Here is a 13755-nt window from a genome sequence, read left to right as displayed (position 1 = left end):
AGAATCTAAATATTGACAATTTCTTTTACCACGTCTTTTTTTATTAAGAAAATTTTGAGGGTCAGTAATTCTTATTATTTTTCTGGACTAATTCATAACGGATTTGGATTATACTTTTTTTTCTTTAAAAAAATAAATTTATTTTAATTGAGTATTGGAATTCAACTATCAAATTAATTAATTCTAATTAAAAGAAGTTTAACAGGTAAACTAGTTATTAATTAATTTGATTAAAGTACTTTTTCAATTAGGTTGATTTTCAATCTCACCTAAACAAGCTTTTTAAATATTACAACTCGGCTCATATATGGTTATTAATATTTATGTATTCTGTAATTTTAAATGTTGATTAGTCCCTGACCTTTTTGTTCTCCTTTGTGTGCTTAGTGATATGTCTTTTAAAAGATGATTAGGGTACCGTTGAAAGAAGTTTTGTTCACTTAGTGGAAATGTTCAAATGCAACCCTAACCTATCCTATATCATTGTTTTTTAAAAAAAGTATAGGTTGATTTTCAAAATTTAACTAACAGTCCAACTTTCCAAATTTACTTTTGATCTAAAAGTATTAGTACATCTTTTGTTAGGAAATGATCGATCACAACTTAGAGAATATTAATTCTTAGGAGTGATTTTGAACCGAAAGGTATAATCGATATAAAATAGGAATTGAAGCAACTAAACCGAGAAGGTAATAAAGTTTGACCTAAAAAATAGCACTCTTTTGACCCATTTTAGACCAAAATGAGTCTTTCCTCACCAAAGTTATGGCTAATCCTGACCGAACATGAAATAGAGGACGGCTCTTGCTCCAATGAGATGAGAACCATTCTAAAACTACTTCGAAATCCTATCGGAAGAATAGTCGACTATGTAGTATTTTCAACGACTATTTTTCTTATAAAAAATATCTATGGCTAACACAATAATGTTGTAAACATATATAATCTTTCAGAGTTGTCACTAAAGTAGAAATCCATTATAATTTCAAATAAAAATTTTGAAACAAAAAAATATATCTATACCTTAATGACATACCGATAGAATATATGAAATAAATTTAATATTATATCATTCAAAAAACATAGTAACAACTACAAAAATAATAAAATTTCTTATATATATATAGAAAATGATACCTGAGTTAGTAAGTGTACCCGGACATCTCCACTAAATGATCGTCTCCTTAACACATCATCGTTTCCACTTCATTAATATTATATAAAAAATAGAGTACAAATTTCTTATAATTCCAAACCAAACAAGAACAAACCCTAGCTAGCTAATAATTTAATTATGTTAAAATAAGAGAATTTAAAATAAAAAATTCTCATTGTTTTTTCCTTTTTTTTTTAAAGCTTGTAAATTCAAACCTCCCCTTTGAAAAAAGAGGTTGGGAAACAACACACTCAACATGCAACTATATGATATTTCCCCTCTCAAAATATATACCTACTACGAACATAAAACAACTTTATTTAAATATCCCATTGGAGGTTTGTTTTCCCTTCTTCCTATAGTCAAATAATTAATAACTAACCTCCATATTATTTTTAAATATATGATTAGAGAACAGATCAAACTTTAGAAAACTTCATAAATTGACAGCTTTTAATACACGGTTTCGTTTTACATAAGAAATATATTAAACCAGCGACCCTCTGCCTCTATAAATACCATAATCATAATCATCTCTTCATATTAATCCAATATAACTCAAAAAGAAAAAAAAAAAAAAACTCATTTTTCTCTCCTCCAAAACATTATTAATGGCATCTTCTTCTCAAAAGTTCAAACTTCTCTCAAAGCTACTCTCTAATTGCATCATCTTCTTCTTCCTCTTTCACTCCACTTTGGCTTCTAAAACCCTAAAAGTAGGGTTCTATAAATCATCGTGTCCTCACGCTGAGACCATTATCAAGAATGCTGTAAATCAAGCCATCTCTCAAAACCCCGGCATTGCTGCGGGTCTTATTCGAATGCACTTCCATGATTGTTTCGTTAGAGTAAGTTTCAAAAGCTTTTTTGATTTTTTATTGTGTTTTTCTTTTCCAAACGATTTGAATACAATTCATCAAAGTTTAATTTGATTTCTAACTTTTTAAGTGTTTTCTCTTTTGTCCAATCAAACACTTTGATAAGGGTAGGATGAATTATTTGGGTGTTTTTTCGAAATAAATATTATGTTATTTAGTAGTAGATTTTGAATTTTAGGAGTTATTATGTTTATAAAGAAAAAGACAGGGGTATACTCAAATAATTATTATTAGTTAATATTCTAATTATAGTTTGTTGTTAATAATGTATAATTTAAACGTATTAATATTATGCAGTATGGGTTAACAAACTTAAAGTCGATGGTTTATAGTAAATTTAATTATATTAATAATTCAATAACCCACTTTTCAAATGAATTTTACGAGTCAAAATTGAATAAACGAGGAAAATATTTCATACTTAGATCCCTTTAATACTACATTTCTCTCTCATTAGTATTAATCTAACATTCAAATTTTCTAATATGCAATTATTCAGGGTTGTGAAGCTTCCGTGTTGCTGAAGTCCACACCCAACAACCCATCAGAGAGAGAACATATAGCAAACTTCCCAAGCTTACGAGGTTTCGAGGTTATCGACGAAGCCAAGGCCAAAATCGAGGCTATTTGCCCGAACACCGTTTCTTGTGCCGACATTCTCGCCTTCGCCGCCCGGGACAGCGCATGCAGAGTTGGAGGTATCAACTATGCAGTACCAGCCGGTCGTCGTGATGGTCGCATCTCAATAAAGGAAGAAGCAAACAGTCTCCCTGGTCCCTCTTTCAATGCCGAGCAGCTCACAGAGAGTTTCGGCAAGCGGGGTTTCTCATCAGAGGAGATGGTGACTCTTTCCGGTGCGCACTCCATTGGAGTAGCTCATTGTCCTACCTTCTCCAATAGACTTTATTCCTTCAACACAACTCATCCACAAGACCCTTCCATGGACCCTTTATATGCTGCATACTTGAAGACCAAATGCCCACCCCCGAGTGGCAATAACGATGGAAGCGACGAACCAACAGCGGCGCTCGAGTTCTTCTCTCCACATCGTTTGGATAATTGGTACTATATCGAGTTGAAGAACCACCGTGGGCTGCTGAGCTCGGATCAAACATTGTTGAGTAGCTCTTCCACTAAAGAAATGGTGTTGCATAATGCTAAGCATGGCCATCAATGGGCTGCTAAATTTGGAAAGGCAATGGTTAAAATGGGTTTCGTTGATGTTCTAACAGGATCACAGGGTGAGATTAGACGCCATTGCAGCTTTGTTAATTGAGATTTGGGAGATGATTTAGTCTTAATCATCTGATATCAATCTTCAGCAAAAGAACAACTTTTGCCGTTTCTTCAAAAAGAAGGGTCTAATTGTTTTGTTCAAATTCATTTATTTGTTTATTATTACTATTTTTTATGTTGAAGTAATTCTGAAATTGTAAATCTCTCGGTTTATTATTTATTATTGTAATTCCTTTATTGTGTGATGTTTTTTCATGAAATTAATTTTATAAAAAGGTGATACTTTGATTGGATTAACTCATCTCATCACTCACAATACTAAAAAGAATTAGAATATTTTAAAGAATAAATAAAAAGAATTTATTCACATGACATGAATAGACACTTTAATGAGATAACACAAAATAAAAGCATGTGATGCTTGGATAAAACATCAAACCTCTAATTCTTAGGTGAAATTAAATGTCATTCCAATTATTTTTTAGCTAAATTTACTGACTTAAGATACGATTAATTTGTTTGCCCTTATTAAATTGAGAAGTTTTTATGACTTAAATTATATGTGCTATAAAATCACCCTAACCATAAATCAATGATGAATTAATTGACAACATTGGACACTATAAAAGAGAAATTGAAGTACCTCAAATTTTATGTTCCATGGTTATTAGGAGGTTTGCAAATTTTTGAATCCCAATATCCAATGTTAATAATTATTATGAGCTAGCCATTTACATTCCATGAAATCATGATGGGAGAAGATAGTTACGATGTCTACATGATCGGACACAAAATCTGAAACTCTTTTTGTAATTATGATACATCTACCATTTACTTTAAATTGGAAGACTTTTCTCTGGTTTGTTCATTAGTTATATTTTCACTTTTTGAGTTCTTTTGCTTTTATGAACCTTCTTGTATATAAAACCATTTATATCCACACCTAACGACAATTTGGGACTTGATCAACCACTATGGAATTTGGGTTCTAATGGACTTTTCAGTATTGCATCTGTTACAAAAGCTATACATGTTATTGATCTCAGGGATGATATCAACATAATTTCATTGGTCTTCAAAAACATTTGGAAATTTAGTCTTCCCAAAAAGTGAAAATTCTTTATATGGTCCCCTTCTTCATGGTTGCATCAACACAGCGGAAAAGCTTCAGAAAAGACTCACACAGTGGAGTCTAAATCCCAAGCTGGTGTGTGCTTTGTAAAACTCATTTTGAAGATGTAAACCATTTATTTACCACTTGTCCTGTTGTTGTTTTTATTTGGGAGAGAATTGCAAATTTGCTAAAGTGACATATATAATGATAACACAAGCACTGCTAACCTCTGTGAAGACATTAGTTGCATCAATCAAAATATTAAAAAGGATCCATCTTTTTCAATACTGTTGCGGTTTCTTTTGTACCATTTGGCTAGAAAGAAATAATAGAATCTTCAATAGCAAGGTTAGAACCGAGATCAAAATATAGGAAAATATAAAAGCACTCACGAGTCTCTGGAGTAGTAGAGCTAAACTTTTCTCTTATTACAATGCTAGTGCTATTGCATTAAACATTCCAGCTTTTGTATAACTTTTTTGGGTTTTTTGGGCTATTCTCTAGCCCTTTTCTTCCTGTACTTTTTTTCTTGATATTAATAAAGTGCAAGATGATGATGATGCTAAGGGAAGTGTTCACCTAGTAGAGATGTCCGGATGTACGTACTAACTCATGTATCTTCTTTTTAAGAATTTTTTTTAAAAGAAAAGAATACCAACGTGGGTTAGTAGATTCACCCAAGTATCCTCACTAGGTGGACACCCATTTAGCACCCTCATCATACCCGAAATATATATTCATTAAGCGACAAGGTACAAAAGTTGTGGGGCTAGAGATCAACCCAATTGTTACATCAAAGCATTGATATTTAGTGATATTACAGGGGTGAGTAATTAGCAAAAAAAAACTTTACTTTTGACGTCCATAGTTATGTGTAGTTGCAAGCATCTTCCCATAACTTAATTGAGCTTTGGGAGCCATCTTTGAATATTCTTTTGTTCCTTTCAATCCATATCGTCCATAAGACAACAACCACATAGTTGAAGCGAATAGCCCCAGATTTTGTCCTCTGGTTGATGGAAAAGCAAGTTTCTTAGGGAGATTGTTTGGCTGAATTTTGATACTATCCAATCCTTGTATGATATCCAACTTGTTCCATAAGTATTGAGTTGTAGGACAATAATGTAAAAAAAGATGATCAACAGATTCTGTCTCAGCTTTGCACATTATATTTGCACCAAATTGGGCTTAGGCAACTAGATTTTGATTCTTTTTTGTATGATATCCCGATGTAAGAATCCCATTTTGAAGCATTGACCATAAGAATAGTTTGCATTTTTTGAGAATTTTTATTTCTCACATGTGTCTGTAATATGTTGTGTCTTCATTGACTATACCATTTAGGTAGTAATGCTTGTTTGACGGATATAGTTTGAAAACAAACCATAGTAATAATCAATCTTTATAAGAAAAATGAACATTTTATATTCATCTATTGGCAATGCATTGCTTTAGAATAGGCCTAGTAGGATTTTAGCTATCAAATAAACCTAATTAACGTGTTAGAAAGATAAAACCCAAAAAGCCACCTAAAGAAGCTATAAAACAAAAAGTGTTAGAAAGATAATATGCATGGCTTATTCAAAACATGAAATTCACATTAAAATTATGAATAATTAAGTAGTTATCATAAGAATATCTAACAAATATATATAGTTGAAGTTTTAAATAATGTGTACATTTCAAAAGTTTAATATTATATATATATAAAATAGTTTAGTAGTGTCAAACTTGACATTCATAAGCATCTCTGACTTTATCTTCTTTTTTTCTCTTCTACTTTTTAGTATAATATTCCATATCCTTCGGTCGTCCAAACTTAGTAATACACATTATTTTTATATACATTAATAATCTCCATTCCCACGTTTTTTAAATAACCAAATTTCAACATCAGACTCTTTCAAATAATAATAATAATAATAATAAAGAAAACTATTTCAAATAGTAAAATTAGATGTGGACAATAAAAAGTTTACCGGTGTCAATTCTTATAGAATATGAAGTTTTGCTTATTTTGATTCAATTTGCTATATTTGAAAACAAACCTAATAATAATAATCAATCTAATATATATCGATAGTTCAAAAGACTGAGTTTGGTATGCAATTCAAATTTTATACTTAAAACATTTAATCTTCCCCTTAATAACGACCATATTGGAATTTTGTTTGCATATTTTAATATTCTATCATTCTCTCATACATTAATTAATAATCTCCCTTAGGAAGGAGATACAATGTGAGATAGTTATTTAATATTTGTTCATGCAAATATATATTTTTAATGTCTCTATATACAATGTCTAGCTACTCTAATTCTTGGTTCAAAGCAGCCTCAAGCAATCCATTTTTTGCTAAGTAAACTTATTTTAAAATTTCCCACCTAGGGTTTTGTTTTTCCTTAGTTGTGTATATATATATATATATATATAATTATATAAATGACAAATAGTACATAAAAGTTCAAACTTAGACAACTTCATATTACTTTAGCCACCATTTTTCAATGTAACACAACAATTTTTGTTAATTTCCATAAGAAAAACCCCTCATATCCTCAAGCTATATATGCATCATCAACACCCCTAATTTCTTCATCAAAATTACCAAACAAAATTAATAGCATCATTGCTTAACAACATCCCTCTTATTTGGCTCTTCTTTACAATGGCTAATTCTTCTCCTCCCCTTAAGTTATTCCAAGCACTTTTCTCCAAGCTCTTATGCATCATCTTCTTCTTTTCCCTATCTACTTTTGCTACTACAAGCCTCAGAGTAGGTTTCTATAGTTCATCTTGTCCCGATGCTGAGGCCATTGTTGAAGATGCGGTAGACAAAGCCGTCTCTAGAAACCCCGGTATCGCTGCAGGTCTCATTAGAATGCACTTCCACGACTGCTTTGTTAGGGTATGTTTCATTCAAAGTTTTTCCTTTGATAAAACCTTATAAATTATAATAATACTGTATGATAAAATAAATTTTAACTTTTAGAACTACGTGAAAAATTCGTTCCACAAAGACAAAATTCATGTAATTTAACCTCACTTTTAATATAACACACGCATTTGTCAAAAAACTTGAATTTAGATATCCATCTTTGCACTTTCTAATTTAGCAAATTTTGTATATTTTCTTTCTCTTTCTTGAACCCACCCAATTATTATTAAGGAAAATAAAAAATTGACTTCTATATCTCTCTTTTGTTTTGTAATTTTTCAGGGATGTGATGCTTCTGTGCTTCTAGAATCGACTCCTGGAAATCCATCTGAGAAATATCATGTTGCAAACTTTCCAACCTTACGAGGTTTTGAGGTTATTGATGAAGCCAAGGCGAAAATTGAAGCTGTTTGTCCTAACACTGTGTCATGCGCCGACGTTCTTGCTTTCGCTGCCCGCGATAGCGCCAACAAAGTTGGAGGTACGGTTAATTATCCCTAACTGATTAAATTCAAAAGCTTAAACTTTGATATATTACAATAGTTTTTTTTGAAAATTTGATACATTACAATACATTTAAATCTTCTCTACTCATATTTGTACCAGGTATTAACTATGCCGTACCAGCAGGCCGTCGTGATGGATTCATCTCGAGAAAGGAAGATGCTAACGCTCTCCCTGGTTTTACTTTCCATGCCGAGAGGCTGGCTAGTGAGTTCGGAAAACGAGGGTTGTCAGTGGAGGAGATGGTGACTCTTTCCGGTGCCCATTCCATAGGAATAGCTCATTGCCCTACCTTTGTTGGCAGGCTATATTCCTTCAATACAACTCATGCACAAGACCCTTCCTTGGACCCCTCATATGCTGATTACTTGAAGAGCAAATGCCCACAGCCAAGTAGCTCTGGTGATGACGGGAGTCAGCAGCCAGACGTGGATCTTGATTTTTCAACCCCGCATCGTTTGGATAACCGTTACTACATCGAGCTAAAGAACCACCGTGGGCTGCTGATCTCCGATCAGACATTGTTGAGCAGTTCATTGACTTCAAAAATGGTGTTGAGAAATGCCCATTATGGGTCCAAATGGGCAACCAAGTTTGGGAAGGCAATGGTTAAAATGGGCAAAATTGATGTCCTTACAGGATCCAAGGGAGAGATCAGACGCCAATGCAGCTTTGTGAATTGATTTCGAAGCTTTCTTTGGTGATCACATGTTTAATCTGCAAGGAAAGAAGAACTTTGGTGTGTGTGTTTTATATATGTTAAAATGTTATTGTTTTGTGCAAATTTGTTGATTTCTTTTCATCGTTTAAGACAATAAGTGTGTATACTTTCTCTCTTTATTTATGCATTGTTGGAATTTTTTTGTTGTCATATATGAAGCTCTTTGTAATTCCTTTTCTAATGAATGATATTTTAATTTATTTGAATACATGATGCCTTCAATATTTGTTCTCTATTTGTTCTCGTAAAGTTTTACAACATGTCTTAAACTTTAATTTAACTTAAAGTTGTGTTCTTATATTTGCGTTATATATGATTTCGGCTTAAGGTTAAATGTTAGTCTACTCTATCAATTTTTTTAAAAAAAGAAAGGTACGAATGAATCAGTAAATGTAGTAGGTCATCTTCACTAAGTGAACACCTCTGTAGCACTATCAAGTCTACTCTATCAATTATCTAAAATACATTTGAATTTACAATTTGATATTCTACTAAGTAAACGTATAAATACAGTCAATACAGTATTACGTGATTCATGCAAATTATAATCATTTGATAATTCTTTATTGTTTATGTTTATTTTTTCGTTTATGTTTGATTGTAAATTTCTTAAATTAATTGAATAGTGAAAAAATCATATCCAAATCCAGCAACGACCACAATTGAGAGGGATATTCTTGGTGGAGTGTGTAAGATCTTTATTTTCTGAGTATTCCATGAAATGAAATCTTTTACTTTCAAGGGGTATTAGTGCTTGAGTTGGATTCATATCAAAATATCATTATTATGGTAGGGTTGGCTTCATCAAATTTTGTTTTTTTTTTCTAGAAAGAGATACGTTGGCTCACTCGAGCTTCTCCACTATAGTTATCAAATTTTGTTTAGAGCCAATGTATTTGTTGACTCGAAAAAAAGGTCGAGTTCATATACTCTAAAATAAAAAAATAATTTAGGTCATTCGATTTTTCTGACGTGGATCTTTAAGATGTTGTTTAAGATGCACTTATTTCATTTCACCATTCTTGAATCATACATTCCAATTTTCATCTTTTTAGACTTCATCAGCTTATAAACTATATTAGATTAACATGAGTTCTATCGTTGATAGACCATGTTGCAAATATAATTGATCTATCACTAATAGATCATAAGAGTCTACCAGTAATACATGTCTATTACTTATAAGTTTTGTTATATATTTTATTATACAGTGAATTCATAAGAACATGACAGCAAAAACAAGACTCACAAATGTTAAGTTGTATATAAGTACCACTCTCTTCCAGTAGATACATACATAACGAAAGGAAAATAATGAGGAAGATTTTTTGGTGATGGGTAACTCAAATCTTCTTGATTCAAGGGATTTGATTTCTTGATTAATCAGCAGAATTGATGGACTGCTTTGTTTCCTGCTTCTCTGATATAGATTTCGTGGCTGCTACATGTTGGTGAGCTATGAACGATCGTGGCTGGTAGATGAGCGATTGTGTGTTAGCGATGGATCTTCTAATTTATTACTTTGGTTGTTGAAACTTTGTAATACACATTATTTTATTAATATGCATTAATAATCTCTTTTCCCACGTTTTTTAACTAACCAAATTTCAACATTAGACTATTTCAAAATGAATAATTTTTTTTATAGAAAAAAACATAAAAAACAATTAAAAGACTATTTCAAATGGAAAAATTAGACACCAATTATAGGAAGTTTATCGTGTCAATCATTAATAGAATATGAAATTTTACTATATTTTGTAACTAATTTTATTCAAGTTTTTATATTTGAAAACTAACCCTACACAATAATAATAACCAATCTACTGGTTTAGTTCCGAAGATGAATTTGGTATGGGATTGAAATTTTGTGGTTAAAACATGTAATCTTTCCCTTAATAACAAAATATTGAAAATTTGTTTGTATATTTTAATATTCTTCTATCATTCTCTTATACATCTACTTATATTCTAATTAAGCGTGAGTCATATTAATTAATAATCTCTGTTAGGAAAGAGATACGAAAGGAGATGTTATTTTACATATATTTGGTCATGCAAATATATATTATTAATGTCTCTATATACAATGTACTCTAATTCTTGGTTCAAAGCAGCCTCAAGCAATCCATTTTTTGCTAAGTAAACTTATTTTAAAATTCCCCACTAGGGTTTTGTTTTTCCTTATAAGTCAATAATTCTCTCTCTATATATAAATTCCCCCTTCCATTTATTATATATTTTTATAATTATTTTTAAATACGTAGATGACAAATAATATATAAAATTTCAAACTTAGACAACTTCATGTAACTTTAGCCACCTTTTTGATTTCATCATCATTTTTCAACACAACATATCCTCATGCTATAAATATGCATCATAAACACACCTAATTTCTTCATCAAAATTACCAAACAAATCAATAACATCATTGCCTAAAAACATCCTTCTTATTTGGCTCTTCTTTACAATGGCTAATTCTTCTTCGTCCCATAAGTTATTCCAAGCACTTTTCTCCAAGCTCCTATGCATCTTCTTCTTCTTTTCCCTATCTACTTTTGCTTCTACAAGCCTCAGAGTAGGTTTCTATAGTTCATCTTGTCCGGATGCTGAGACCATTGTTGAAGATGCAGTAGACAAAGCCGTCTCTAGAAACCCCGGCATTGCTGCAGGTCTCATTAGAATGCACTTCCACGACTGTTTTGTTAGGGTACGTTTCATTCAAAGTTTTTCCGTTTAATAAAACCTTATAAATTATAATGATACTATTTGACAAAAATGAATATTAACTTTCATAATTACATGAAAAATTCGTTCGGTAAGGACCAAATTTTTGTAATTTAACCTCACTTTTAATATGACACAGATGCGTTATTTGTCAAAAAAAAAAAAAAAAAAAACTTGAATTTAGATATCCATCTTTGTACTTTTTGAGCCCACCCAAATATTATTTAGGAAAATAAAAAATTGACTTCTATGTCTCTCTTTTGTTTCGTAATTTTTCAGGGATGTGATGCTTCTGTGCTTCTAGAATCGACTCCTGGAAATCCATCTGAGAAATATCATGTTGCAAACTTTCCAACCTTACGAGGTTTTGAGGTTATTGATGAAGCCAAGGCGAAAATTGAAGCTGTTTGTCCCAACACTGTGTCATGTGCCGACGTTCTTGCCTTCGCTGCCCGCGATAGCGCCAACAAAGTTGGAGGTACTGTTAATTATCCCTAACTGATTAAACTCAAAAGCTTAAACTCTGATACATTACAATAGTTTTTTTGGAAATCTGATACATTACAATACATTTAAATCTTATCTTATCATATATGTACCAGGTATTAACTATGCCGTACCAGCAGGCCGTCGTGATGGATTCATCTCAAGAAAGGAAGATGCTAACGCTCTTCCTGGTTTTACTTTCCATGCCGAGAGGCTGGCTAGTGAGTTCGGAAAACGAGGGCTGTCAGTGGGGGAGATGGTGACTCTTTCCGGAGCCCATTCCATAGGAATAGCTCATTGCCCTACCTTTGTTGGCAGGCTATATTCCTTCAATACAACTCATGCACAAGACCCTTCCTTGGACCCCTCATATGCTGATTACTTGAAGAGCAAATGCCCACAGCCAAGTAGCTCTGGTGATGACGGGAGTCAGCAGCCAGACGTGGATCTTGATTTTTCAACCCCGCATCGTTTGGATAACCGTTACTACATCGAGCTAAAGAACCACCGTGGGCTGCTGATCTCCGATCAAACATTGTTGAGCAGTTCATTGACTTCAAAAATGGTGTTGAGAAATGCCCATCATGGGTCCAAATGGGCAACCAAGTTTGGGAAGGCAATGGTTAAAATGGGCAAAATTGATGTCCTCACAGGATCCAAGGGAGAGATCAGACGCCAATGCAGCTTTGTGAATTGATTTCGAAGCTTTCTCTGGGGATCACATGTTTAATCTGCAAGGAAAGAAGAACTTTGGTGTGTGTGTTTTATACATGCATGTTAAAGTGTTATTGTTTTGTTCAAATTTATTGATTTTTTTTTTTCATCTTTTAACTCAATAAGTGTGTATACTTTTCACTCTTTAATTATGCATTGTTGGAATTTTTTTGTTATCATATATGAAGCTCTTTCTAATTTTCCTTTCCTAATTAATGATATCTAATGTCAATTTGTTTGAATATATAATGTCTTCAATATTTGTTCTCCTAAAGTCTACAACATATCTTAAACTTTAACTTAAGTTGTATTATTATATTTGTGTTATTTATAATTTCTACTGAAGGTTAAAAATTAGTCTCTCTATGAATTATCTAAAATACATTTGAATTTGCAATTTGATATTCTACTCGGTAAACGTAAATGCAGTCAATACACACTATTATGTTTAACCATGCAAAAATTGTAATCTTCTATTAATTCTCTATTGTTTATGTCTATATTTTAATTTCTTCACCCAATTGAACAGTGAAAAATCATATCCAAATCCAACAACGAGAAGAGGTTGATCATAGGTGTTGAGAGAGAAGAAAATAAGAAAGGGGATATTATATGGTGAGGGGATATTCTTGGTGGGGTGTGTCAGATCTTTATTGTTGAGTATTCCATGAAATGAAATCTCTACTTTGAAGTAGTATTAGTACTTGAGTTGGATTGATCATATCATATATCATTATTGTAGTCTTGGTTTCATTCAATTTTGTTTAGAGCCTCCAACATATTTGTTGATTCAAAAAAAAAAAAAAAATGATCCAGTTCATATATTCTAAATAATGAAAGAATGAATATTTAAATGTCCTTTGAGATGAAATTTTTCGTCTTTTTAGACTCCATCAACATATAAATTATATTAGCTTATAACATGAGTTCCATCATAAATCAACTAACAATGAGAGAATTAACAATTTTAATTTTATTTTAGTTTTCAAGGATGGAATCCTCGGTGTTTGATAGGAGAGTTTCACTTTTTTTTATTAAGAGAAGTTTGACTTATGTATACAATTTCTATTGAGTTTGAATTAACTTTTAACTAAAGAACAATTTAATCTGTGTAAGGAGAGATTATTACTTAAATTTTGAAAAATACATATTATGATTATATAAGTATAGGTGGATGAATGAACTCATGGAAGTCTAAGTGCATCATGAATGAATGGTTATGAATACATATTATGATGAATGTTCTATATACTTAATTATTACTCTTAAAATTGAAA

At 31.8% G+C, this 13755-nt stretch overlaps 3 protein-coding genes across 3 annotated transcripts; all 3 read left to right on the top strand.

The window, feature by feature from the left end:
* Positions 1 to 1714: 1714 nt before the first annotated feature.
* LOC101215736 (peroxidase 5) lies at positions 1715 to 3567 on the top strand. Its single transcript, XM_004136091.3, has 2 exons — positions 1715 to 2004; positions 2534 to 3567. Exons 1-2 carry the CDS (start codon positions 1768 to 1770, stop codon positions 3308 to 3310), a joined length of 1014 nt encoding a protein of 337 aa, XP_004136139.1. The 5' UTR covers positions 1715 to 1767; the 3' UTR covers positions 3311 to 3567.
* Positions 3568 to 6984: 3417 nt separating this feature from the next.
* Positions 6985 to 8756, top strand: LOC101215339 (peroxidase 5). The gene is made up of 3 exons (XM_004135919.3): positions 6985 to 7293; positions 7606 to 7804; positions 7930 to 8756. The coding sequence occupies exons 1-3, from the start codon at positions 7054 to 7056 to the stop codon at positions 8508 to 8510; spliced, it is 1020 nt and encodes a 339-aa protein (XP_004135967.2). The 5' UTR covers positions 6985 to 7053; the 3' UTR covers positions 8511 to 8756.
* A 2231-nt stretch (positions 8757 to 10987) lies between these two features.
* On the top strand, positions 10988 to 12722 carry LOC105436278 (peroxidase 5). The gene is made up of 3 exons (XM_031889184.1): positions 10988 to 11261; positions 11558 to 11756; positions 11881 to 12722. Exons 1-3 carry the CDS (start codon positions 11022 to 11024, stop codon positions 12459 to 12461), a joined length of 1020 nt encoding a protein of 339 aa, XP_031745044.1. The 5' UTR covers positions 10988 to 11021; the 3' UTR covers positions 12462 to 12722.
* The last annotated feature ends 1033 nt before the right edge of the window (positions 12723 to 13755 follow it).

This window comes from Cucumis sativus, chromosome 7, assembly GCF_000004075.3.
Source record: "Cucumis sativus cultivar 9930 chromosome 7, Cucumber_9930_V3, whole genome shotgun sequence".
Classification (NCBI taxonomy): Eukaryota; Viridiplantae; Streptophyta; class Magnoliopsida; order Cucurbitales; family Cucurbitaceae; genus Cucumis; species Cucumis sativus.
Note: the sequence above shows the minus strand (reverse complement) of the source record. Positions and strands in the feature narration are given on the sequence as shown.